At 39.8% G+C, this 27,656-nt stretch overlaps 3 protein-coding genes across 3 annotated transcripts in view; all 3 read right to left on the reverse strand.

Annotated features, from left to right (window-relative positions):
- Positions 1-8,134: 8,134 nt before the first annotated feature.
- LOC100694032 (tripartite motif-containing protein 16) lies at positions 8,135-10,560 on the reverse strand. The gene has a single exon (XM_025908928.1). The coding sequence runs from the start codon at positions 10,317-10,319 to the stop codon at positions 8,769-8,771; it is 1,551 nt and encodes a 516-aa protein (XP_025764713.1). The 5' UTR covers positions 10,320-10,560; the 3' UTR covers positions 8,135-8,768.
- A 1,148-nt stretch (positions 10,561-11,708) lies between these two features.
- LOC102082926 (tripartite motif-containing protein 16) lies at positions 11,709-14,734 on the reverse strand. The gene has a single exon (XM_005470490.4). It carries the CDS (start codon positions 14,498-14,500, stop codon positions 12,962-12,964), a length of 1,539 nt encoding a protein of 512 aa, XP_005470547.2. The 5' UTR covers positions 14,501-14,734; the 3' UTR covers positions 11,709-12,961.
- A 2,276-nt stretch (positions 14,735-17,010) lies between these two features.
- The window catches only part of atp8b1 (ATPase phospholipid transporting 8B1), a 35,621-nt gene continuing 24,975 nt past the window's right edge, over positions 17,011-27,656 (reverse strand). Inside the window, exons 11-30 of the mRNA XM_019361315.2 lie at positions 27,428-27,516; positions 26,898-27,088; positions 26,694-26,778; positions 26,225-26,348; positions 25,676-25,719; positions 25,330-25,486; positions 25,059-25,247; positions 23,968-24,080; positions 23,711-23,875; positions 23,450-23,561; positions 23,215-23,290; positions 22,188-22,320; positions 21,889-22,017; positions 21,643-21,799; positions 21,331-21,554; positions 20,616-20,699; positions 20,090-20,335; positions 19,758-19,896; positions 19,135-19,265; positions 17,011-18,624 (exon numbers count right to left, since the gene is read on the reverse strand). Coding sequence (XP_019216860.1) covers positions 18,388-18,624; positions 19,135-19,265; positions 19,758-19,896; positions 20,090-20,335; positions 20,616-20,699; positions 21,331-21,554; positions 21,643-21,799; positions 21,889-22,017; positions 22,188-22,320; positions 23,215-23,290; positions 23,450-23,561; positions 23,711-23,875; positions 23,968-24,080; positions 25,059-25,247; positions 25,330-25,486; positions 25,676-25,719; positions 26,225-26,348; positions 26,694-26,778; positions 26,898-27,088; positions 27,428-27,516 — 2,825 coding nt within the window. The 3' untranslated portion in view covers positions 17,011-18,387. The remainder of the gene's footprint in view (positions 18,625-19,134; positions 19,266-19,757; positions 19,897-20,089; positions 20,336-20,615; positions 20,700-21,330; positions 21,555-21,642; positions 21,800-21,888; positions 22,018-22,187; positions 22,321-23,214; positions 23,291-23,449; positions 23,562-23,710; positions 23,876-23,967; positions 24,081-25,058; positions 25,248-25,329; positions 25,487-25,675; positions 25,720-26,224; positions 26,349-26,693; positions 26,779-26,897; positions 27,089-27,427; positions 27,517-27,656) is intronic.

Raw genomic sequence — 27,656 nt, forward strand, 5'->3', positions numbered from 1 at the left:
TTTTTGGAACTACTTCTTCTTGGCTTGATTTATCAGCCCCTGAGGTTGCCACCATTTTTTCCCACTCAGCTAGGGAAAAGCATCTGCTGGCTGTTAAAGGAACTGCAGAGTAGCAAATATTTAAAAAGGCATCCAAAAGATCTTAAAGATGACTAAAATTCTGCTTATTGATATAGCACTACAGTACAGTGCTATATGATGAGCACAATATAGTGTTAGATTTTATATAAAGGGTTTTTTCAGCTGTGCAACCTAAAGTTACAGTCGTATCAGAAAAAAAGAAAAATATTGCACCAACATTTTATAACTTTTAAAAATTTGTAAGCTAACAGTAGCCTGGATTATTGCAGCATTAGAGGACTAAATGTGAGTCATTTTGGGCCCTTGTACTTGTTTTAGATTTGGATTTTTTGCAAGATAAGACAATTAATTTTGAGGTATAGCTATTTGAAGGATCTACAAAATTATGTGAGAGAATATGAAATAGTATGCAATGCAATTTATCAGCTACACAAATATTTCTTCTGTCATTCAATACCTTATCATGGCAGATGGGTTTGTGTGTCCCAGGGATCCCAGGGGCTATGTTGTCATGGGGTTTTTTGCACCCTGGTAGGCAAATTAGTCCTGGGTGAGGAACCAGACAAAGGGTGATTCAGAAAGCCCTGTGAGTGACAGACCTAGGGAACAGTTCACCCTGCCCAGGATAGGGTCACCAGGGCACGGGCCTGAGGGTGCCCGAGGGTGAGTGCCTTAGTCCATGGAGCCCTGCCAGGCACAGCCTGAAAAAGGGACATGGGCCCACCACCTGCAGGAGGCAGGTTGGGGAACGGGTCCTGACTTTAGAGTACCCAGCCTTCTTGGAGTGCCTCGGTGGGGTGATTGAGGGTGCTCCACCTGGGGACGTGAACACTGACAGTGAGACCCGCAGGGGTGTGAGTGGGAGGAAGGGCCTGCCAGATCTGAACCCAAGCGGTGTGCTGTTAGTGTATTTCTGTGCAAACCACGGTTTGCTCATAACAAACACCATATCTTCTGGATACTCGGGTGAAGAGAGGTGCTAAGCTGTCAACCGATCACCACCTGGTGGTGAGTTGGATCAGGTGGTGGAGTAGGATGCTGGACAGACCTGAGGCACCTAAACATATACAACGAGACAACAAAAAAGTGGCAGAGGCCCGGTCCACGAGATCTTCAACTCCCACCTCTGGCAGAGCTTCGACAGCATTCGGAGGGAGACGCGGTCACCTGTGGTCACGAGCTTCCTTTGAAGAGTGGTAAAATATCGAAGAGTGTTTTAAATATGCTCAGAAAAAAGAGAAGCATACAAGAACCTTAAGATGAAACGGGATCTTTTTTGTTTTCATTCCCACGCTCATGTCACCATTTCTTCGATTCCCAGACACAGTTTGGCTGTTGAGGCAGCAACCAACGAAGGAGTTTAAAGCTCTGAGCATCAGTGTTTCTGTTTGTTCCCTGAAAGATTCATAAGCGCCACATCCACATGAATCATTCACTAAGGAAATGATTGCCGTAAACATGAAGTGCCATCCCTGCCACTGTGCGCTGAAAAATTCATGCTTTTTAAGTCATAAATTATGACACGCTGCTCTCTCCTCTTGCCGGTGGGGTGGAGGGTGAGGTGGGTGGCTGTGACTTCCTCCTCGTCAACCATCCTCTTCCTGACTGAAATTCTCAGTCTCTCACCGTCTCACAGAAAAGCCAAAATTAAAAGGAGGGAGTGTTGAATGAGATATCCACACTTGAGGATACCACATGGAAAAATCCTCCATACTAGTAATATGTAGTACGAGCATGTAGTAGTGTAAGCATTTTGTGGAATTTTAGTTTTAACTATAATTTCTACTGATAATAACAAAGAAGAGACTTAGAAAGCTTCTGTTATTTTTTTATGTTTCCTTTTTAACATGGGTGGCTTTTTGAAAATGCAGTTTACATAAGATTTTGGCTTATTTATATCCTGTTTGCTAAATTCTTTTTCAGTACTTTTCATTGATGTTACCATATTTACGGGTTTCAGGTATTACCTGGATGCAATGTCAAGATAGAGGTACATAGATGGCAAAACAAAGAAAAGTTGTAACAAATACCCAACAAGCATGAACTTTTAATACAAATATTTGTTAACAAACAGAATGAGTATGGAAGTTGAAGAAAATTCTGAAAATGTGCCTAAGTAACGATATTGTATTTAATGCTTTATGATAATAACAGATGGCACTCTTTATTTTCTAGTATGACAGCGTCACTGTTGCAATGCCTAAGCCCACACATCCGGAAGCATGTTATTTGGCTGATTGTCAGTAACAGTAACGTGATATTGATGCAGCTGGCTGCAGGTTTAATGCAGATGAGTGTCGTGTAAAAGTTAGGACCCAAATAAAGGAGGGTAGAAGCAGAATGACAAAAACAAGCTTTTAATGCTGTAGTAAGTCCTTAAATAAATGAGAGAGTGATATTGTAAATCCAAAAGATGTAAAGGGCAAGGAAAAATGCCGGGCTGCACCTGAGGAACAAATGTGGGAATCATAATTGATGCTGTGACGAAGACTGAGGGTAAAGCTGAGCATACACTGTGTGATTTTTGGCTCATTTTGAGACGATTTTTCAGTCATGGGACCATTTTGGGGATCGGCCTGAATTTCGCCTTATATGTGTGTTATGCATCGTGTAGTATACATGGGGTAATGAGAAGCGATTAACACCTCACGACCAGCTCCTGATCAGCAATCGTATAGTCACAGGGAAATCAAACCTGTTTGAAGTCCTGGTTGCCCCTCGTGAGGGTATCGCACTGTTGAAGCAGTGCAACGAGCTGATTTAACGCAACCTGTCACACTGCGCACGTGCAAACACAGAAATGGAAGTGAAAAAGACGGAGTAGCACGGCAGTGCAGCGTGTGATCTGGACACGAGCGATGGAGGCCCAACTTGTAGAACTTTGGCAAGCTCATCCGAGCCTTTTTGATGTGGCCTCACAAAATTATCACGACCGCAACAACCGTGAAAAGAGTTGGATGGACATCGCTGCTCAATTGCAGCTGCCTGGTCAATGATTTTCATTAGCAATTTAGCAAAGTTGATGGTGGTGTGTGTGTGAGTGAAAAACAGAGAGGGAGAGAGAGGGAGAGCGAGAGACAGACTTTGTGTTATAAGCTTCATGTTATGGACGCACAGTGTGAGCACTCAGGTCGCCTCAGAGCATCGGGCCGTATAGTGTGAGACCCTGCATCGTGACCTACGAACTTCTAACCCCTGCGATTCAGTCGTGCAGTTTAAGCAGGAGCTGAATAACACGACTGAAATAATTGCACAGTGTGTATGCCCAACTTAAGACTGGACTTTTTATACAAAAGGGCGGAGTAAGGAGTGACCAAAGGGAGATACACAGAGCACTAGAAGACAAACACAGGAAGCTCATTTTGTACATCTGGATTTAATGTTTTCAGTGGGAGAAACATTTTTCATTCTTCAGTCTCAGCCGACTGCTGGCTTCTCCGGCCTTATTAACTTTTTCCCCTTATTATAAACACTTCTTCTCAAACTAAGTAAGATGGTAGATATGTCAGGGAAGATTGCAGGTAAACAACAAGCCAGTATCAGAATGCTTTGAGTTCTGAGTGATGGGAGAAAAGCACCGTTTCTATCAGGATGGAGGTGGGGTGGTATCACTTTTGTGCGCTTCTTGTGCCCAAAAATCTTTTATACCTTCCAGTAATAAGGAGGAGACATGGTGTGTGTCGCTGGTACAAAGTAGTGATTTGATTCTGGGTGAAGTTTGTGCTGGTGTCCCTGTCATGTGATTGTAGTTATTTGACACTTGCCACAGTTGGTTGTTTCTTTACAGCTCTGTAAGATCATGTCCAAGTTTTGTGCTGCAGTGTCTGTGTGAAAACCACCTAGTGTTAGATGTGTTCATTTTTCCAGGCCAACCTCGGAAACGATACTTGCTTCCTAAGCAGGCAATGAGTCATGAAATTTTTTACAAGCCCCTGGTTTAGGTACTTAAAAATATTTGATTAGCTGTTTCATTTTGATCACCACAAAGAGCACCTTTTTTTTTATCAGTGCATACAGAGAACGTGGCTCCTTTATGAACCTCTGGCTACTCCAGCCATGTGTCTTTCTATGCTAATATTTGATTGTTATTTCACTGGATCGCAGCTAGTTTATGTGACGGTTACAGGCTTTGCATAAAATAACGGATACGTGATGAGGAGGTGGGCATTTTATCAGTGTCCAATATAACCATGTAGCCCTTGGCCCATCAATTCGTTTAAACTGGTGTGCTGGATCGTAAACAGACTGTGACAGCAGTGAAAACAGTCACACTAACAATCAGTGCAATGCCTTGTAAAAAATTTGACAAAACTAGAAATTATAATTTCTTTATTATTTTTAAACAAATATTGCCAAACACTGGACATCATACACCAAATATATGATTTAATAAAAAAAAATATAGTGTTGTTAGACTGGTTTCACCACACAAGGGCAAAAGAGCCCACAAGGGGCTTCTGGACAGTCTAGTCAAAATATTTCTATAAGAGGCAGGAACCTCGGGGCAAATGACTGCAGCGAATCTACACTGCTATTAAACTCGATTCCAATGCAACATGTTTCATCAGTTTTCTACGAAGTGGTGCATATCAGAAAATTATTCATCCCAAGCTAAAAGTTGAAAGCATTTAGGTGGCTTTTTGTAAAAAAAATCATGGTAATATTTTTCTTGTAACCTTTAACTATGTTTCTCGGTTTTAATAGTTTGGGGGGAGGGGCTCCTATGCAAGACTCTGGCAAGCAAATAAGCAAAATCGAAACAGTGGCAAAGTCAAAAGACCAACATAAGGAGCAAAACTAAAGTAGGAGGGAAAAAATAAACACTTTAAACGAAGCCAAATATCTATCGGTGGAGAGATGGAAATCTAGATAGAAATCAGGTGAGCATAAGTGTTTCCAGTCAGACATAAGGAAGTAAAACCCAAAACAAAATACAAGATGAAAACAACTTTTAAAATAAAACAGGAAACAACTAAAATTCACACCTTAAACCCAGAGACAAGAAGAAACGCTCAGTATAACACAGGCGCAGAGGAAACACTGGGGAGAACAGAAAAACAACATCAGAACCACAACCAAAAATCAATATAACAAAACTCTAGAATCAAATTGTTTTAATTCATTATAGAAACATTTGTTGCACATTACGAAAGCATACCAGGTACTGAAGTCACAGCACATGTCAGGTACTTGGCACACTACACCCCCTACAGGTTTGGAAAGGTCATGTCACTGACCACGCTTAGTAGCCCAAATAGGCCTAGGGAAGAGGTCAGGAAATAATTCACTCTTCATATTCCCCATGCTTTCATATGCCAAGTATTGTATGTCAGTACCTGTTTTCTTCTCTCTTCTGTTGTTTGTTTGTAATGTTTGTATTGCTTGTGGTCTGTCTGTGCTGGTTTTTAACCTTGCTTTTCTGAAGGTCTCTGCCTGTTGAAAGGAAGTTGACTTCAGATTCAAATTTCCCCTCTAATGAGCAACAAATGATGCAGTGATAAAATAAAACAATGTAAAAGGTTTGATAAGTACCTTGTTTTTTGAGTTCAGTGCTTTGCTTCACTATCATGATATAACTTGCTATGTGTAAATATAATGGTTTAGCAGTTTTTAAAAAATTTTTTATGATACTGAACGCAGTATCTAATTACAGTAGATGTGTAATTGGAGTATGACTGAGTTTGTTTAGCGTTTGTACATTTGATGTATTGCTTTTTTACATAGTATTACTTTCCCACAAAATAAACTGCAAAACGTTGTAAATAAGGCGAGAGTGAGCCAAACAAGGTAAGGCTTCTAATTAATGCCTGACAGAAATACATAATATAATACCTTTATGTAAAGATTTAAACATATGCCAGCCTTATTTTCTTTATTTCAGTTTTAGTATATTAAAAGTGCCATAAGCTTAATTGCAGATTAAACCTGCAGCGTGCATGTGACTGATTAGATTTAGTTGATATTGAGACAATCATGTTAGATCTCCTCCTCCAAATAGTTGCTCAGTTACACTTATCAGTGTTCAGGAGAGTGATCACTGGAAATTTAGCATCTTAAAATTGAGGATCGTCATGCACCTTGTTATCAGTGCGGGCCCTTGGTTTCAGTTCATTATTTTAAAATGTGTGTGTGTGTTCCTCCCTCTCTTTTTTCTGCTCTCACTGCCAGATCCTGATTTTTTTTCTTTTCCTGGGGAGTGTGTGGTCCTATCTGTGTGAGCATGTTCCCGTCTTTGTGTGTGTTCCTCTCTCTCTCTCTCGCTCTCTCTCTCTGTATATTCGGCCCTCACCTCGAGGCGAGTCGATCCTCTTACAGTAATACCATTGCCTAATCTCAGAGGCGTATCAGAGGGAGCTCAGAGCGCTCGGCACTAATAGGTTCACACAAATGGGATCTAGTCAAAAACCTCCCAATCCTCCTGCCACTGTAAATATGGAGAGCATTATCTGCGTCCGCCTGGAGGCCTCTGATGTGGAACTGATGCAGATTTGACAGAGAGACTGAGAGATAGCGGCCAAAAAAAGATGAATTAACATGCTGTTGACGTAGTTACAGCGGTAATTTGATTGGTTGTAGAGATGAATCGAATCAAATTTCAACTTTTAAAAGTCCGATGGAGCCTGGTCATTCATGAAGGACTGTTTTAAACGTTAATATAAATCATGATACAGCTGAGTGGCTGCTTTTTTTCTCTCAACTTATTTGATACCTTCGAAGGCCAAAGCTAAGCCTTAATGTTGCTGTTGGTCTTTCTAATAACTTTATTTAAAGTTTAGTTGAACAGATTGTTTCTTTGAAAATATATACCAGACATACTGCTGTAATAATGCTTTTAATGCACTTTATAGTCTGCACTTGTCATGTCACGGTAATAAAAGAAAATGCACATAATGCAGCATTACAGTCACGATTAACCTCATTCCTCAGTGTGTCTACGGCAAAACATTTTCTGTATTCCTTGCTGTAAAATCACTTACACATTTTGTTATGTATTTCACTTATTTTTCCCTTGAATAAATGTAGGTTTCAGGCCAGTCAGTTGACTGTATTGATGATACAAGCATAACATATCTGCTATCACAAATTTGTCAGTCTGCTTCCCGTACAATTTTTAGTTTTTGTTTTGTTTAGTTTTTTTAGTGACTGGCGCCTTCCTGAGGTGAGCTGTATTTATGACCCTGGAAATATTCAGTATGCATATTTTTTGACATTACAGGCTTTAATTTTAATGTAAGTTTTCTAATCACGACATGCTAAATTTTTACAGTCAATCATGTCTAACAGTGTACTGCAGGTGAAAACATCAGGCAGACACTTAAAACCCAAAGAAACACAGAAAATTGCAGCTTTGCATAAAAATTGCTGAAAATAAAAAAAAATTACATTCGAACATTTTGGAATATGTGTCATAGATAAAAGATGAAGGAGACAATATAATGATGTATAAAATATATGATGAACAGAAACAGAGCCATTAAAAAAGTTTTTTTTTTTTTTACCATAGACTGGAATGAAAAGGAAGCAAGAATCCTGTAACAACAACAACAACAATACTAATAATAATATTAACAGTTAGATCAATAAAATTAGTAAAGTCAACTCTAGTTTGAAAGACAAGACAAGTAAATGAAGAAAACAATCAGAAAACGTCTATGCAGCAGTACAGCACTGAAGTTTATAAATAGTTTTATGTCCGCAGAAAACATCAGTTTTTATGTTTGTCACTATTGGAATTCTCATTTTAATTAAGATTAAAACACAATAAACAACAAAATATTTATATTTTTGAAGGTCTTCTAATGAAGAAGTGATTGTGACTGGAAAATGTTGTGAAAGAATAATTTAATAATGTTATTGTCATAGTTAAACATATACCAAACGTGTCAAAGCTTGTGCAAAGTTAAACTACTACTAAAAAATCTTTAAACCTCTCAATCACAAAAAGATGCAGTAATATATGTGAAAATATTAATAATGCTGGCTGTTCTCACTGGTGGCGCTGATTCTTCACTGAAGTCAGAATTATAATGAAAGCAAAGCTGAGAGAGACAAATGCTGTCATGCAGTGACATCAAGAGGGTGCAAACAGTACTGCTTTATTTAAACGCAGGCTGCCGCCTGCTTTCACTGGTTACACTCAGGTCAAGACACAAACATGCATTTATAAACCTTAAACACTTTGTCAAAAGAAATATATGTACAAATCAATGAAATATGAACAAAATAATGTAAGATACCAAAAACACATATCTCACTTATAACTGCCGTTATCGGTGACAGTGTCTTCCATGATGGCTATGACAAAGACATGTTTTGACCTGTGACAGCCTTGCAGCTCTGAATGGACTGATGGATGAAATTCACATATTTAGGGAGTTTGTTATTCCTTTGTTTACATTTCAGTTTGACCAGAAATTTTCAGACCTCTTTCACTTCAGGGCACCATCATATTTGAAACTTAAATAAAGGAAATGCATATATAAAAGTGAAAAATTTTTAATTACAGACAGAGAGCTGTGGAGCACGGGGGCTAGCGCTAGAAAATCACATGTTTCTATGTTATTATATTTTACAGTTTACATCCAATTTATAAACTTCAACATGACATAAGTGAGTGTGTTTAACAAAAAACTTAATTAGTCCAAAATAAGAAACTAATCTTTACGATCTCATCTAATGACTCCTGTCTACTTGAGCTCAACTACAGATCCACAACCAACAAAAAATCCTGCATAGAGCGGCTGAGTGAATGTGGCCTGGACCCTGTGGAGGAGAGTCATGTGGTCGGAAACACTGTAGAAGGACAGAGTACCTGCACTGTGGTCCAGATACACTCCGATAGTGGAGGACTGACATGTGGAGATGTGAGTTCTGATGTTGTCATGTCTAAATTCAAATTCATTTTTTATACAGTATAGCGCCCAAGATGTGTCATCATTCCCAAATCCATATACTGGTGGTCTGTTTGTGACTGCTACTGCAACAGTCCCAGACCACGTCACCTCCCAGTAACACCGGCCAGTCAAACACTCTTTACTTAGGACACAAAAATGAGACATTTTTCTTCTTTCTGGAGATTCTAATTCTATTAACATGTCCAGTTTCATAAAAAGTCCACTTCGTGTAATACTTGCTTTTTTCTTGCTATCAGATATTAAAATCGTGCTTTCTGTGTTTGGAACCAGTGTGATATGTTGCGAATATTTTAAGAATTCCTCTCTAATTGTGTGTTCTCTTTGTGATGGTAACTCATTACACTCACTCACTGTTGCTGATAGCTTGGTCCATTGTCCTTTGAGTATGTCCTGCATCTTTTCCCTGATTTCTGACAGAGAAGCTGTCACATCATCAAAGTTACACAGAGGGTGAATACTGATGCTGGGTGGCTCCTCGCTGAAAGTCAAGCTTGACAGTGAGGAATACTTTTGTAGAAAGGTGATGCAATCCTGCATGTGACAGAGTTGTTCCAACTCAGATTTCTTCTGTTGCAGATCAACAGTCTCCTGCCTTAACTTCTCTTGAAGCTCTGTAAGTCGACTCACCTCCTTTTTTTGCTTAGATCTGATCTGCTGCTTTACATCAGAGCTTCTTTTTTCTATGAGGCGGATAAGCTCTGTGAAGATCATCTCACTGTCCCTCACAGCTTTATCTGCAGATTGACTGATGGCCTTCATTTTCTGCTGAAGAACCCGCATGTGTTTAACTTGGTCCTTAATTTTCTGCTGGATTTTCTCCTGACACACCTCGAGCTCTCTCTGCTTCTCACTCATTTCTTTTGCAGCTGAAACTGTGTCGTGACCTTTATGTTCATCCATGGAGCACAAATAACAGATACACTGCTGATCAGTGCGACAGAAAATCTTCATAGCTTCATTGTGATGAGAGCAGATATTGTCCTGAAGCTTCTGGGAGGGGTCCACCAGCTTGTGTTTCCTAAAGGCGGGGGATTCATAGTGAGGCTGGAGGTGCTGCTCACAGTAAGAGACCAGACACTGCAGACAGGACTTGACAGCTTTCAGCTTTCTATCAGTGCAGACATCACAGCTCACATCTTCAGGTCCAGCATAGCAGTGATTAGCAGGAGCAGTTTGTCCAGTCTTCTCCAGCTCCTCTACTAATTCTGCCAACATGGTGTTTTTCCCCAGAGCAGGCCTCGGTGCAAAGGTCTGTCTGCACTGAAGGCAGCTGTGGATGTTCTTCCGATCCTCTTCATCCCAGTGGATTTGAATACAGTTCATACAGTAGTTGTGTCCACAGGGAATAGTCACAGCAGAGTTTGTCCTGGTTCATTTGGATTCCTCGCTGCGCCATTTCACCTCTGAGAATGTGATTGTGAAATAGTTTCACTTTTATCTTACCAGAAAAACATGGCTGAGCTGCAGTTATTTCATTTCAGCTGCTAACATGCACTGACTGGCGTGTCAGAGCACAGCATGTTGGTTACACGCATCTGTAAACTTGCAGATCTGTGAACAGGGCAGGAACAGGAAACACCTGAACTGAATGGGAGTGACTTTTCTATATAACAGGAAGGAGGGGGGAGGGGCTAATTCCTTCCTCATCAAAGTTTGTCAAGAGTGTGTGTTTGAGAGTAAGAGCACAAGCTTAGCAACTTAGCTTATCTGTGACTGAACTGCAGCGATTTAATTGTATCATGAGTTAAAGATGATTAAAGATTAATCTTGTGATTGAACAGATGCCACTTCCAAACTTATAGAACTAGCAGTTACTGTGTGGGTGAGGTACACTTGTACCTCACAGTTCATTATTTTCACTTAAAATCTGCTATCTGCGATTTTGTTCACCAACACAATTCATTCATTCATTTATGCATCCATTCATTTTCAAAATATTAACATTTTACTTCATCTTTTAAATGTTATATCTTCTTCCGAGTGGCCTTTAAAAGTATAAGTTATATTAGATGTATTTTTGATTTATTTATAGATGACTAGTTTTGAACTCAAGCTCCGTTTCTATTCACAGCAAAGAAGATGTTAACACTGTTGCCTCTTTCTCGGATTTTAGTGATCTCCTGAATTCTTGAATTTTGTAATTTAACATTAATCTCAGGACTATTATAAGGCTTTTAACATTTCCTTGAAAGGTCAGATAAAAGGTCATATATCATGCTGCGTCAGGTGCATCATAACACTCATAACTCATACAGTAAATCCAGACTCTAGTAAACAATGAGATTTGTGGCATTCATTAAATTAAATTTACTGATGGACTTTACAGCCTCTACCAGAATGAGACAACCTTCCATATGTGTAAGTCAGTCTTCACTATCTAAAGTCTGAAAGCAAACACTGAGCTAGAACTAGATGGCTCTGCAGTCCCATTGTCAATCACGTCCTTTATTTCAGCATTAAGATTCTTTCTTTTCTTTGGACGAACCTGATAAAACTTCTAATTGTTGAGGAATCCTCCACGTCTGTGTCATGTTGGATGTTTATTCATTTAATGTACATATTTAATGCCTTTAACTACTTAAATCAGCTTCAAAGTTAATCAGGCCTTACCGATGCACATTTGCTCTCCTGCTGTTTTTAATTTACAGCTTTTACCCTTTCAAAACACTTTAATGAACATCAACAGGAACAGGAACACAAACAGAGAAAAGATTATACGCATTCCAATAATACAAAGTTTATTTATGTTAAAGAAAACCAAATCCCTAGTCAGGTTTCCCACAGGAACAACAGCTGTGCACTGTATATTATTTCCATCAGCAGTATTTTTAAGATATTTCACAAACAAATAACTTAAAGTTACATTAAATTGAGCAAACCTAATTTACTCAATCTTAATGTAGTAGTGCAAGTGTACCCCATGTTTTTGCAAAATGAGAACCCAATGTGGAAGAAAAGGCTGAAAAGAACAAAAAGAAGAAGTATTTCCAACACTCAGAGTAATGTGCATTACTAAGAAGATAAAAAGGCCTAAAAGGAAAAATAAGTAATAGACTAACAAGGAAAAACACAAGTGTGTGCACAGCAGAGCAAACAAATCAATCAATAAGAGCCAGGCAGACAATAATAATAGAGGGAAATTGTCCAGAGTAGACAAATCAGAAATCCTCAGGGAAGGTTTATGAAATATGAAATAATTAGAACTGAGAAAAGAAGCACAGATCAGCAAAGCAAAGGCAGAAAAAGAAACACTGGAGAGACGAGGAAGAGTGAACACTAAAAAATATTAGTTTACAAATGAGGAAACAAAACCCCGATTCACAGATATTAAGTAAACACCCTAACAGATACAGTACCAATCATTGGTTTGGTCAAGTTTAATTATAATAATAATACATAAAACAAGCTTTTGCAAATTTGTTCTAAACAAGTAAAATTCCTAACAGAACATCAGTGGTGGTGGAGAGATAGTTTAAAGGGAAATTTCTAATCATCTTGATCACTCATTGGGTGTCTATAAAGGTTCATTTGTGGTTTAATTTTCCTCTTACTGGACTGTTGATTTATCCCAAACGTAGCATATTTGGTAGTAGGGACACTTTTCTGCACAGCATGGCATAAAAAGCTCCACGTGTTGTTCGTTCGTAATGGGGTCATCTTTTATACTCCTGGTATAAAACATAGAAAATAACTAAAAAAAAAAATTAAATAGTCTTCCCCACTATGACTGTATTCAACCTTTGACTGGTTCTGCAGCTATATATGTGGACAATAGCTGCAATAAATTATGTCAACACTAAGACTTTTAAAATAACATTTGAATGGCAACCAGCTGCTCACAGTATTATAGTGTAAAGCTTTTATTGTATCCTGGTAAAATCTACAGTAAGAAACGACTGATTACAGTAGGTGCATCGTAAAATAACACTACACAGAGTGACACAGTTACTCTTTCTCCTGCCCATCTATGTGAGTTCACACAATTTCAGAGAATTACCACAACCATAAACGCTGAGTCCAGCGTAGAGCGGCTGACTGAATGTGGTCTGGACTCTGTGGAGGAGAGTCATGGTTTTAGAGATCCAGTAGAAAGACAGAACACCTGCACTGTGATCCAGGTACACTCCAATTCTGGAAGACCGAGGACCCGAGATGGTGTTGCTCATGCTGTTGTGAATAAATTCAACAGAATTTTCTAAAGCCCAAGATCTGTCATTGCATCCAAATTCACTTTCATCTCCTGTTCTGCTAATGTCCTTGTATGTGACTGCAACTGTAGCACTAGCTGGTCCCATCTCCACCTCCCAGTAGCAACGTCCAGTCAGGCTCTCTCTGCTCAGAACCTGCTGCCTTTGAGTGAATCTGTCTGGATGATCAGGATACAGCTGTTTTTTTATCGTCAATCTAGCTATTCTGTTGCCTTCAGATAATATCAGCTGTGGGTGTGCAGTGTTTAGATCCAGTGTGATTTGACGTGAATACTGCAAGAAGTCCGCTCTGGTCTTGGGTTCTGGCTCCGGTAGGAGTAAAAAATCCGCACTGGTCACTTTAAGTGAGATCTTGGTCCACTCAAGTTTAATAGTATTCTCGAGTTTCTTTCTGACCTCTGATACAGCTGCTGTTACATCATCAAAGTAACACGGTGAGCGAATATTGATACTGAGCGAGTTTGTGGATTCACTTAGAGACGACAGAAGAGGGTAACTGTGTAGGAAGTGGATGTGATCTTGTGTGCCTGACAGCTGTTCCAGCTCTGCCCCCTTCCTCTTCAGTTCAGCGAGCTCCTGCTGCAGCTTCTCCTGAAGCTCCCCGACTCTGTTCAACTCATTTTTCTGCTTAGATCTGATCTGCTGCTTCAGATTGGAGCTTCTTTTTTTGATGAGTTGGATAAGATCATTGAAGACCTTCTCATTGTCTCGCACAGCTTTATCAGCAGACTGATTGATTGCCTCCACCTCCTGCTGAAGCACCTTCATGTCTTTTTCCTTTTCTTTAATTCTCTGCTGGATGTTTTGCTGACTCACCCCGAGCTCTGTCTGTTTCTCTTTCCTTTCTGTTAAAGCTGAAACTGTGTCGTGGCCTTCATGTTCATCCTTGGAGCACAAACAACAGATACACTGCTGATCAGTGCGGCAGAAAATCTTTATAACTTCATTGTGATGAGAGCAGACATGGTCATCAAGCTTCTGACAGGGGTCCACCAGTTTGTGTTTTTCAAAGGCAAGGGATTCATAGTGAGGCTGGAGGTGCTGCTCACAGTAAGAGACCAGACACTGCAGACAGGACTTGACAGCTTTCACCTTTCTCTCAGTGCAGACATCACAGCTCACATCTTCAAGTTCAGTAGAAGCGCTGACTGAAGTCTTCTTCAGGTCCTCCACTGACTCTCCCAACATGGTGTTTTTCCCCAGATCAGGCCTCGGTGCAAAGGTCTGTCTCCACTGAGGACAGCTGTGGGTTTCCTTCTGATCCTCTTTATCCCAGTGGATTTGAATACAGTTCATATAGTAGTCGTGTCCACAGGGAATAGTCAGCAGATCCTTGAGGTGATCCAAACAGATCGAACAGCAGAGTTTGTCCTGGTTTCACTGAATTCCTCCCTGCGCCATTTCACCGGTCAGAGACTATGATTGTGAAATAGTTTCACTTTTGTCATACAAAGAAACAAAACTGACTCTCATTCCTTCTGTTCACATGCACTGAATGGGGTTTACGTGCACACCATGCTGGTTACACCCGTCTGTAAACTTGTAGATCTAAGAATAGGAACAGGAAACATGTGGACCGAGTGGGAGTGTTTGTTTGGAAAGCAGGAAGCTTATTTCCCTGTGTTACACAGATCAGTGTCCGTCTGAACTGAAACATTTGATCTGAGTGAAAGTATGAGTGTGTGAAAGAAACAGATTAAAGGCTCATGGACCATAACTTATTGCTTATTCAAGATTAACCTTCAATCTTGTTGTTATTCGCACTTAAAAACAATCACGCATGAATCTCTTCTTATTTCTCAAATCGGTTCATGTATTTTATCCAAAAATCTTTGTATAATATTCCAAAATAACAAAGCTAAAGGATTTTTAAATAAGCTCTACGTTAAAATGTTTGAAAGCAGGAATAAAAAGTGACTTTCCCATTTACTTGTGTAAAATTTTAAAGACTAATATATGAATACAAATGTAAATAACCACCAAAAGATTTCATGAAGGTGAAACTGAGGACATTTCCCTCCTTAAATAATATCCTTTTCAAAAAATGATTGCATTGAATAAATGTATGTAACCATTGTAACCATAGAAGTAATGAGTAATGGTAAGTAAGTATGAAATACCCAGCATGTATGCTTGTAAAGGTATGTGCAATATGTTGTAAAAAGAGGCATGCAACAAAAACATGTTGGCAAACAGCCTCCCAGAGACAGTGTGTGTGAACGATGATATACTCCTGTCACTCCTACCTCTCAGGTGCAGCTAGATACTTTAACAATCTAACCCAAAACACACTCCCACCCATAAAAATATGGCTTAGCTAGCCATCTACAAAGCTCATTTAAACTTTTGAACTTCCTTCATCTCAGCCCCATTTCTTCCTAAAGTAGCATATGGAAGCAGAAAGAAGTTAACACTTTACCAACAAATTGAAAAGAATATTACTGAGACACAGCCCTCGATAGTGCATCAGCCAAAACATTGCGTGCACCTTTATATGCTGAACATCCAGATTATATGGCTGAAGAAAAAGGCACCATCTCATCAGACGTTGGTTGGGATTCTGAAGAGAATGAGGGAATGTGAGGGGAGTGTGACCTGTGTAAACTACAACCTGCACCTACAGCTTGATGCATGCTCAATCATCCCAGTAAGAAAATCCCAAAAAGTTGATTCTGTTCATCTGGACGTAGCTTTGTCAGTGGCAGAAGTGCACCTATACACTTCAGAATGTCCATATTAAAGGCGATGCTCAGACTGGACAGACCTGCCCTTGCAAAAGAGATAGAATACAATAACCTCAGTTTTATCTGAATTTAGCAGCAAGAATATATAGGTCATCAAGATCTTTATGACATTCCTGCAGTTTGACTAAGCTGGGGATCCTTGTATAGCAGTGAAAATGTATATTATCCCTTAAAATGATACTGCCTAAGGAAAGCATGTATAATGTAAACAGAACCTGTTCTAGCACCAAATCCTTTGGAACTGCATATTTAACAGTGTGTCAAGAAGACTCTCCATTTCCAGGAACAAATAGGAGTCTATTAGGTAGGAGTCAAACCACCTTAAACTGACAGCATGGTCTAATCGCTGAGGTCTAGCAGGACGAGCACAGAGAGCACTGTGAGGAGCTCTGAAACTCTTCAAATAAGCCATTCATCTGAAGATGATCTGTTAGCTGTTTGACAACTACTCTTTCAAGAATTTTTGAGATGACAGGAAGGTTGGAGATGTATCGATAATTAGCTAAGAGCTGTGTCAACTGCTGGCTTCTCAAGTCATGGTTTAATTACTGCCTTATAAAGGGCTGTGGTACATTGCCCATTAACAGAGAGATTATTGCTTCTTAAACATGACCACTTAGTGGTAGGATTTCTTTGAGCACTTATGAAGGAATGGGTTCTAACAGACGTGTTGACTGTTTGGGGGACGTAATGATTGAAGTTCGCTCAGAAAGCTCAGTCGGAGAGACACTAAATAAATATCAGTAGTATTGAAGGTTGCTGTATGTAATGATAGATTTGTGAGCTTATTATTTTATTTGTGAATAAATTCATTAAGTCATTACTAGTTAAGGTTAAAGGAATACTCAGCTCAACAGAGCTCGGACTAAAAATATTGCTTATACATTATCTCTCTTATAAGAAAGCACTTCTACCAGGAAGACACCTTTATGAGAACAAAGTTGAAGTACTGGCAGGGATCTGTTTTTGACCAGTTTGGGAGGGTGAGAGACTGCAGAAAAGAGGAGCACAGAGAAAACAAGAGGTAGGTAATACTAAAATTAAAATAAAAATAAAGACACATTTCAGATTGCTAAATGTGCCCTTGGCTTTTATTAACAACCACATGATAAAACACCATCATACATCAAAGACCATACTGCTGCTGGTACTTCACAGCAGTCCTGATCGACTGTTCCATTCATTCAGGAATAAAAAGACATCATCTGTAGACAGTAACACTAGCATGAAAAGATACAGTAACAGTCAGAACAGGAACTATCATCAGTCTTGGCTCCTCAATATTCTAAACCTGATTAGAGGACTGGAAAAAAAAGACATTTTCTTTGGGTTGATTGTAAACAAAATGAAACAAACATACACATACACACATGTGTACTCACACTAAGACAATTCTCCTGTTTGAACCTAAAGAACATGTAAGTTAACTTGGAATAATTTGTAAAAACGGAAAGGAACGTATGAAGATAAACCGACAAACCCTTGCTCTATTTCTGAAGTAAGCTCTGAAGATTGTTGGAGGAGGAAAGTGTGTTTTTTTTGTTTTTGTTTTTTTATGTAAGGCACCGAACAAAACAAGGATCCAACTTGGAAAGAGGTATTTAAAAGATTTCAAGCATGAAGTACCTTAATTTAGTGATTACTCTAAGTATACCTGGTTTGATGCAGCAGAGGAGAAAAGATCACCATTCACATCTCACTGTTAAATTAAGACACACTTTATAACATCTGACCACCCTGCATTGCCTAGCATAGTAACGTCCCACTATTATGTAGAATAAAATATTAAAAAGATGATATCTTGACTTGTTTAACTTTAGCCCACTAGCTTAATGTGAAGGAAAATCTTTGGAGATCAACGGATGGAAATCAAACTAACTGATGCTTCAGCCTGACTTCATGCAGTACAGATTAATTACCTGAAATATTATTCTTATACTTTTAACGAAAACACTAATATGTCAAGTGTGCTGTAGACACAAGGCTAAAACTCAAAATCAAAATCATTATATTAGTGTTACAGTACAGAAAGACTTAGCAGGGATAAACTGACTAAAAATAAGACTCTTACTTTTAAAATCCTGAGTTAAATAACATTATCAGTCACACAGATGCTGCGTGACCTTAGACCTCATAACGACGGTCGTTTTCGGTGAGCTTTTTTCGCTTTAGTATTTCAGCAAAGTTTGTGCATAGAGGTGCATCTGGAGGCGGGGAGTCTAGGTCACAGACAGGAGTGAAAAACAATTTAGCAGAGTTTCATTTAAGAAACGTCAGGAGGGCTCATTTTCTTTTAGTCCCTTCTGGCATGCTCAGAATATCCCAAAGGGAAAAATGTTCTTAATCTGCAATAGAATAACTAAGTGCTCCTTGCACTCCCAAATATTTACAGCTCCCCCTACTGCAGTTTTGCTCCGTCTCACGCTCAGACCCGTCCCTTCAGATGTTTTCGGCCTCTCTCCGGGGAATCTCCCTGATGCTCTCTTGAGGTCCACCATGTGCCTGTGGGCGCCGTCGAAAGCTCCGCCCAGATGCAATAAGGTCAGCGTAGCCTTGGGCGTGAGAGAAGGCGTATGCAGATCGCCGGGAACGCCGGCCTCGCTGGAAGGCCGATGGCTTTTTCTTATCGTCGTCTTCCTTCAGCTCCATCTCGTATTTCTTTCTGTTTCTCTGGACCTAAAGGACGATTGGAAATAAGCCGGTAATATATGAAGCAGAAGGGTACATGGAAATACAGTAGAAAAGGGGACAAGTTATAATGGAAAGAAGAAATCCAGCTTTACTTCAAAAGATGGTCAGAATACACCCCATAGCCTTAAAAGCAACTTGTAATTACAATTACAAAAGAGCGCTTACATATTCTGCAATGCAGCCTGCACCCTAATGCTGCTGTGTAATTGTAAGAATGGTGGGTTAGGATAATCTATACTACAGCCCTGCCATCAGTGTTAGGAAATAAAGTTGTGGCCAGAATTAGTAAGTGATAATCATACATTTAAAGCAATGCATGAAAGAAACAAAAGAAAAAACCTAAAGCTATGTTGTTTTAAGTTTATTAATATATTTATGTATGTCAAGCATCTTATTGCCCATCACCCAGGACTCCCCCACCTTCCCTGAGAGGGTTCAGGCTTATAGGTCAGAAAATGACCAGCAGGCTTGTCGCTGCACTGGCAGAGGTCTCACCTTGTCTCCTACAGAGGGCCAGATGGTTTTAGAGAGAAACTGGATGCAGATGACAGGCAGAAGGCTGATGCCCACAGTAAGGATGATGGTTAACCACAGGTACGGCTGACGTAAAGCATTTGATGATACCCCTACAAACACAACATATAAATACACACATGTTAACAGAGAAATGAAGAATGAGGGGTTTAATGTGGGGGCCTTCAATACTTGGACATGATTGTCATTGGGTAAAATTATTAGTAAAAGGCTATTGCATTTATGCTAAAGAAAATAAAAAGCCTTTTGTCAAAGTCTGACTTACTGACAACTTGTAGAGGATTTAGCAGTTAAAGAGACAGATGCTTTTCTTGACAACCAGCTGTAAGGAGTGTCTACACTCAAAGCTACAAATGAATGATGAAGTTGCCTTAATGAGATTATTGTTTAATATATCAACAAGTAATTTGTCAGTGATATTCCAGCTTCAGCTGGCCAGAGATCCTGTAGGAGCAATTTAATCTGAAGCAGGCTTTAAATTGGAGGCCAACCAACACAGGAATTTTAGAATACTTTGTCAACCCTTATTGGCTTTTTGAATAACAGTCAAACCGCTTAAATTAGTAAAGCTGTGGTCAACTAACCTGTGAAGGTGAAAACTGAGGGGAAGATGACATGGATCCCAGCACTGTGGATGTCAAACATGACCCCAAAGTAGATGGCTATGCTGCCCAGAACTGCAAAGCAGTTGACAAAAGTCCAGTAGGAGGTATCCAAGGAGATCTGACAAGACAGGAAGGAGAAAAGACAGACAGGATATTTTACATAAAAGCCATTACAAGTATCAATATTCTTGAGTAGCTCCATATTTTGACAGCATCAATACTTCAAATAAGTCACAAAATCCAAATTACAATTCCTAAAAGGAAAAACTGAAAATTTATGCACTGCACATGCTCAGAAATTTGTACCCAACCTGCAGATTCACGATAAAAATCAAGGACGAGGCGGCAACGACAGCAAAGGACTGATAGTCTGAGGGGGCTTCTCCGTCTTGCCCCATGGTTTGCAGGAAGGCTCCATAAGGTATGAAGAAGATGATGAGTGAGACGAAGATGCCGTGGAACAAGCTGATGAAAAAGTTTTTGTAGTTAAACAACGTCCCCTGCTGACCGGGAATGTAGAGTTTGGGGAATTTTAAACTCAGTCTGTCGTTGACATCCTACAACAGAGAAAGAAAGAGAAGGAGGTGGTTGACTCCAGGGCAAAGGGGTTTTTTAGTTTGTTATTGGAGCACAGAGGAATCAAGCAGATTTTCATATCGGGGAACATTTTATGATTGCCAAAAATTAAGAAAAAAAAAAATCTACTGAAGAATGACTCAACTAAACTTTAACTCTGTCTTTGTGCCATGAAATTATGAGAAAAATATGAAGAAAAAAAAAAAGCTATTCATAGTTAGAGTTTTCTTTTCTTTGGTCTACAACAAATTCAGCTTTTACCTGGTCAAGAAGTCCAACAAGTAGAACAGGCAAGCTGCTGTAAGCCAGATTGTAGAGTGTGATAAACCAGTCTTCAAAGGTGATCTGCGGGAAGGAAAACAATCATTCATCATCTCTGTTGCTGTTCAGTATTATCTATCACTGAGTACTTTAGAAGTAAAGCACCGCAAATCTGCACTTCTCACTGCACAACCTAATCCAAAGCAATCATGCTATTTAGTGGGCTGAGGAATTGAAGATGTAGGAGAGACATCTGCACTATCATAATCTTGTTCTTGCCTCTTGTGCGACTGGAGCATTCAGATGTATGCACCGTTAAAAGTATTCTTTTAGGTGTTGCTCAGTAAAAACCTTTGAAGGTTAACATTACGACCCCTTGGCAAAGTGACCAAGGTGCAAATTTAGACATTAAACCGAGAAGTTGATGTTGACTAATGGAAATGAGGTTGTGTGTGAAAGGCGTTTTCTGTGGATGTCTTCCAGCAGGAGAACATTTACTCTTTGCCATGTTTGAACATGGATTAAAAATTCAACAGAAATGAGCTTCAGTGTTTGTTAGGAGCTACTCACTACATTTGCAATTTTCACAGGGTTAAAGTACATGTCATAATGGGCAAACTCCATGAAAAGTTAGTCTAATGATGGCTATGATACTACAAACATTCACTTCTTTTCAGACTAAAATCAACGGGATGACTTTCACAGTGCTGCTGACCTGTGAGGAGTATCCGCTGAAAAAGGAGTACCAGAAGTGGACCAGAGTGAAGGCAAAGTTCTTGAAGAAGAAGAAACGCAGGAACTTGCACATTCGGATGTAAGACCAGCGCCCGTGCACCAGCAGGAGGCGCTGCAGGTAACGGAACTGAGCAAAGGCGTAGTCGCTGGACATGACGGCCTGCATCCCCTCCTGACCGCTGATACCGACACCGATGTCTGCAGCTGGAGGGAGAGCGGACGGGGAGAAATATTAGAGCAGATTCATAGAATCTTGCACACTTGGCGTGAGCAGAGTTGCTTGTGTCCTTACTTTTGATCATGTTGACGTCGTTGGCTCCGTCTCCGATGGACAGTGTCACAGCCTTCTTGTACTTCTTCACCAAACTCACCACATTAGCCTTTTGTTTCGGTGTTACACGGCAGCAGATGACCGCCTCGCATTCACAAGCCATATCCACAAAGTCAATCTACCGGTAAAGAGAAACATTTCACTGGATTTAATATCATGAAGACAAAAATTCTTCTTACTCACAATAATTCAAGTTATTTGTTAAACCTGTCTCATCTCTTTCTCCCAATCATCCATCGGCTGTCCGTCCTGAGGGTTGCTTGGAGGTTGACGTCTCTTTAGACGCAGACGACGCAGACGACGGCGTTTCTTCTTCTTTTCATACAGAATTTCATTCTGAAAAGAATAAAGAGAGTAGATTAGTATGTAAACCATGCAGGGAAACTGTACTAAAGGCAATATATTAAATTTATCTTTAGACTGCAACATTGGCTAGTCTTTTTAGTACTACCAATTCATCTTTTATAGTAGCTTTAAAATAGTTTTGGTTGTTGAAGAAAGCTCACCAGCCATCCTCCAGTGATGATGAGAGCATTTTTGTTTGATCCGGGAAAGAAAGGTTCGGCCGTTTTCTTTTTGCCTCGACGGTAAGCCTGAGGGTCATCCCTTCTGCTGGCCTGACGTCTGGTTAGCTTCTCACTGTAGACACACAATACAGGTGATAACAGAGCTCAACTGCAACACAGTTGGGACCATAAATAGTATAAAAGATGGTTGGAACACTTTAATTATGAATGGAAACAGAATGCAATGGTTTCATTTCACTGTTTTCTGATGTGTTGATGGCGATGTGTCCCATCATCAAGTTATTTTCTTTTTAACATGGAACTTGATGATGGGACACATCATCATCAAGTTCCATGTTAAAAAGAAAATGTTACATCTGTGAAATTAATCTAATCTAAAATAAAAAAAATAAATAAATAAAAAAAAAAAAGAGGCCCCTCTTCTGTGGAACCAGCTCCCAGTTTGGATTCGGGAGATAGACACTATCTCTACTTTCAAGATCAGAAAGACTTTACTTTTTGCTAAAGCATATAGTTAGGGCTGGATCAGGTGACCCTGAATCCTCCCTTAGTTATGCTGCAATAGGTGTAGACTGCTGGGGGATTCCCATGATGCATTGAGTTTTTCCTTTTCAGTCACCTTTCTCACTCACTATGTGTTAATAAACCTCTCTGCATCGAATCATATCTGTTATTAATCTCTGTCTCTCTTCCACAGCATGTCTTTATCCTGTTTTCCTTCTCTCACCCCAACCGGTGGCGGCAGATGGCCGCCCCTCCCTGAGCCTGGTTCTGCTGGAGGTTTCTTCCTGTTATAAGGGAGTTTTTCCTCCCCACTGTCACCAAAGTGCTTGCTCATAGGAGGTCATGTGATTGTTGGGTTTTTCTATATTATTGTAGGGTCTACCTTACAATATAAAGCACCTTGAGGCTACCGATGTTGTGATTTGGCGCTGTATAAATAAAACTGAATTGAATTGGGACAGTCCGCCTTGGGATGTCGTTTGCAATGTTCTTGTCAACCTACTTGACATCTTCTCCGTAGTGGATCTCCATGTCGTCTGTCAGAAGTGAACAGGAATATCCGATGTTCTCTGCCGTTTCTGGGGATAAATTATGAAGAGAAAAACACGAGTTCTTTAACTTCTGTCATCAGTTCAGATTCAATTCATCCAAATTGTTACTTTAACCAGCTCAGGCATGTCGCTGTTATTCATGTGATACAGGTGTTTTATTTCTTTTGCACTTTGGGGTGATGGTACCTTTCTTATCTCCAGTCAGGACCCAGATCTTGATGTCTGCTTTAGCCAGCTTGGCAATGGTTTCTGGAACTCCATCCTGTAGTTTATCCTCAATAGCCGTTGCCCCAATTAGCTAAATGCAAGAAAACTCATTACTAGCTGTAACAGGAGCTTCTTGTTTTAAAATCCGATAGATTTTTAGCAGAAGAAATTTTTTAATTAAAACATTAAAATGAATTCTACATGTATGTAGAAACTAAAGCGTAGTCATTTCTCACTCACCATCAGGTTGTTCTCGATCTGCTCATACACAGCGTCCAGGGCAGCTTCACGGTCATTCATGGTCACCTGGGCCTCTTTGTGTCTCCTGGACCAGGCTTCGAACTCTTCAGCGCTGATGTCTTTGTAACACAAGCACAGCGTCCGCAAGGTCTCGTTGGCAAAGATCTGCAAACATGAAAATGTTGACTTTGTTTACTCCTGAGAGAAAAAGAAAGCATCTGGCATGCTGCAAATGAGATTAAACAATATAAGCTCACATCAAGAGCAGTCTGGGTGGTTTCCTTATGTTTGGAGTTGGGAGAGAGACGCTCGTAAATGACAGTGTCTGCTCCTTTACAGTAGAGACGAATACGGCCATCGGGAAACTTCACTAAAAAGACAATACATAGAAAAATCAGCGGTAATTAGACAGAACCAAGTCTCAGTGAGGTAAAAAGTTAAAAGTAGCAGGTCCAATCTGTCCAGTCTAAATGGCTTTGATAATATTGCTCTTATTTGTTTTAGTTATTTCTATAAAAAGACTGTAGTCATAGTGACGTTTGGAAACCTTTTTTGAAGTTTGTAATTTTTGCCAGTTTGCAAAAAACAAAAACAAACAAACAAACCCTGCTTTATATTCTATTTCACTTTAAATTAAAAATAAGAATTTAGAGAAATAAAATCATACTGCGTTGAATAAGACTTGAAACTATTGACTGAGACCATAAAGTCATCGGGAACCTGTTTGTTGAAATCAAAAGTAGAAGTACAAGTAGGGTCATTTCCTTTAGATTTCTAAATGGCTGCACTTCTGTTTGCATCCAGAGGTGCTGCCCCCTGCTGACAACTAGAAAGAAGGCAGGTGTACGATCACAGGTTTCACTTTTCAGGCCCTGAAGCAATATGCCCATTTATATCCAATCTATATTCCTTACACTATAAAAAGATGCCATGTGGTGCAGTAGCGACAGTTTTAGCAAGATCTGGATCCACGTCCAGGTCATGCAGCATCCACACATATTGAAATTACAGAATATGTTTAGGATTAACTACATATGCATTTATATTAAAGATTGTCCAAAACAAGTAAAACTGTTCAAATACTTTTGAGTTCTGAGCCAGTTGTGTATTTTGAGTAGAAACATAACAAAATCCTCTCATGATTTAGTGAAGATTTGATTTGTTCAGTTTTTGGGTGGCATTTCATCCGTTTTTCATTCATTGCTCATCCTTCAGTAACTTGGTACTTTGTTTTGTTTCTGATTCAAAGTTTGATGGGGTTTTTTTCCCTTGCAGCTTCACATGAATGCAGATAACTGTACAACTAAAGAAGTATTTAAGCACATTATGTCAGGCTGTGTGCTCGTACAGATGATAGACATGCGCTTGCGGTCAGAGTTGAAGTCGAGAAGCGCCAACATTTCATAGGTCATCTCCTGATCCATCTCCCTGATGGTCATGGTGTCCTGCGTACGAGACAGAAACACGTAACCAAAGTTCCTGGCAGCCGTGACCAGGGCGCCCTCATCAGGAGACGCTGCCTGGTATATGAGATCACCTGAGAGGACAGTACAAAAGCAGAAGTCAGTACCTGCAGTCTTCTTTTTAATTGGACCTATATTATGTGACTGTAGGATTACCGTCTTTGTGCTCCACCATGACGGTGTGGCAGAGGGAGAGCAGTTTGAAGAACTCCATGGCATCTTTATCCTTCTTGGATCGGACAAGGGCAACCAGGGAATGATCCATGAACTGGAACTTCTTATCAGCGTAGCGGTTCCAGCTCCAGTCCACCGGCTGACATGAAATAGAAAAAGGTTTTATGACTTAATTTATCATTTATTTACTTGTATTTTAGAATAAAAAGGATCACTTCCTGGGTTTATAGGGTTTTTTGGGGGACTATTTTTACAGATCGCTGAAGATCAAACTGATATTTCATTTGTTTCTACTCATGCAAATTCTTTAAAGTCATTTAGATTTTACCTTTCCTCGTTCCAGTGACACACCCTCAGCAGTAGTTGGATCACCTGTGGGAAAAAAACAAAACAAAAACAACCCCCCACAAAACAAACTTTTAATGCCAAAATTACAAATCCACAGTACAGCAACTGTCAAAAAACAAAAACAAAAAACACACTCAAAGACATCAATGAGAGGTTTTAAATAGAGTTGATACAGGACCCAACAATTTACTTAACATATTTTCCTAGATTCATGTATTGGTTTCATTTTCTGCTTTAATTTGCATTTGATTCTATCTTTTAACTCCCTCAAAGCTGTGCCACAGGCCACCGATCAGGAAACTGCTGCTTTTCTTTTGTTACCGCTAATCAAAAACATGTATTTGGCACAAACTTCATTGCCGGTAGTTATGTGCCATTATTACCTGTGTAGCTTAAAGTTTGGGTGACTTTAAGCTAAAAGCCAACACCGGAACATCACAGGTGGCTTTTCTTTCGGGGGGGGGGGGGGGGGGGGATTCACACCCTGAATCTTATTTTTTCCTTGTGTGAAACAAAAACTCCTCAGTACCATAACTGCGTCCAGCGATGGTGCACTTCTTGAACTGCATGATGTTCTGCGTCAGAGTTCCTGTCTTGTCGGAGAAGACGTACTGGATCTGACCCAGTTGCTCATTCAGGGTGGTGGTCCGAGCCTGCAGACAGTTAAAGAAGGAGTTTATGCAGCAGAGCTGTAGTGATCAACTGAGGGTGGAAAATCTGCCATTTTCACAAAATAATCTCCATTTAAAAAGGTCTGGTTTACCACAAAACAGCATATATTCTCCATTTATGTCATATGATTGTGGTTTGGTACAAAAAAACCCACTCCCACAAATACTCTTTGTCTCTTTAAAGGTCATTATATTCATGAATACCGGAAATGGCCATTTAATTGAGGGGCAACACTCACAGGCCTTCGACAACATACAGCATAAAAGTGGGGGGAAAAATCAGTTAAAAAAGATAATTGAAAAACAAACATGCATGTGTTAATGTACCTTAGCTGGGGTGTCTTTTTCTGCAAAATACATCTGCAGGTCCCAGTTGATGAACTTACTCTGGCCCAAGCGAATCACCTCCACGCTGTAGACAAAGCACAAAAACTTTTATTTGGTGTACTGTTGAACACACACAAATCTGAAAGTGAGCACAAAAAGCATTAATATAATCGTTTTCACTTAATTTTGTCTGGCTATACGTACCTGACATAGAGCGAAATGGGCACCATGGTGTTGAGAACGATGATGTATCCCCAGAAGCTAAGGAAGCCTCTGTAGCCGGGGGTCTGAGTTTTGCCATCGAACAGATACCAGGCCTTGGTGCCGATAGCCTCATACCAGTATGTGTGACCAATAGCCAAACCCGCGGACACCAGGATGAGCAGTGCAAAGATCTATGGTGAGGAGTAACAGAGAGACACCAAGCAGCTGTTGAGAAGACTTCATATACTACTTGTATGGCTTGACTTACTTATTGCAAATGTATTGTTTAAGTGTCAGTGCAAGAAATTGGGGGGGGGGGGGGGGGGGGGGGGGAGACCTCAAAACATATTCAGAAAAAGCAAACATCATCAATAGCATATTTGCATTACTTAAACAGAAACATTCAGGAAGATTGGGGCTACACATTCAGCCATACAGGCCAACGTTTACCTCAGTCTGTGGCGAGGAGGTGCATCAGATAATAGATATGAAAATATACACTGTGTGTTAAAATGGTGATTGAAGCTTACTGTGTAAACCATGTAGTTCATCAGTTCATCAATTTTGGTCCTCTTGAACCTCGTCTTGCCACCATTTTTCATGATTTTGGTATCACCTCCTACAACAAGAAGTCAGTAAAATAAGTTCACCATTTTAACCATTACAATCAAATTAACCAAACTTTTGAAATACCAATGTTTTAAGAAGAGGAACTGCCAAACTACAACACAACAATGTACAATTTGGTATTGAGTTAGA

The sequence above is a fragment of the Oreochromis niloticus genome, linkage group LG7 (genome assembly GCF_001858045.2).
Source record: "Oreochromis niloticus isolate F11D_XX linkage group LG7, O_niloticus_UMD_NMBU, whole genome shotgun sequence".
Classification (NCBI taxonomy): Eukaryota; Metazoa; Chordata; class Actinopteri; order Cichliformes; family Cichlidae; genus Oreochromis; species Oreochromis niloticus.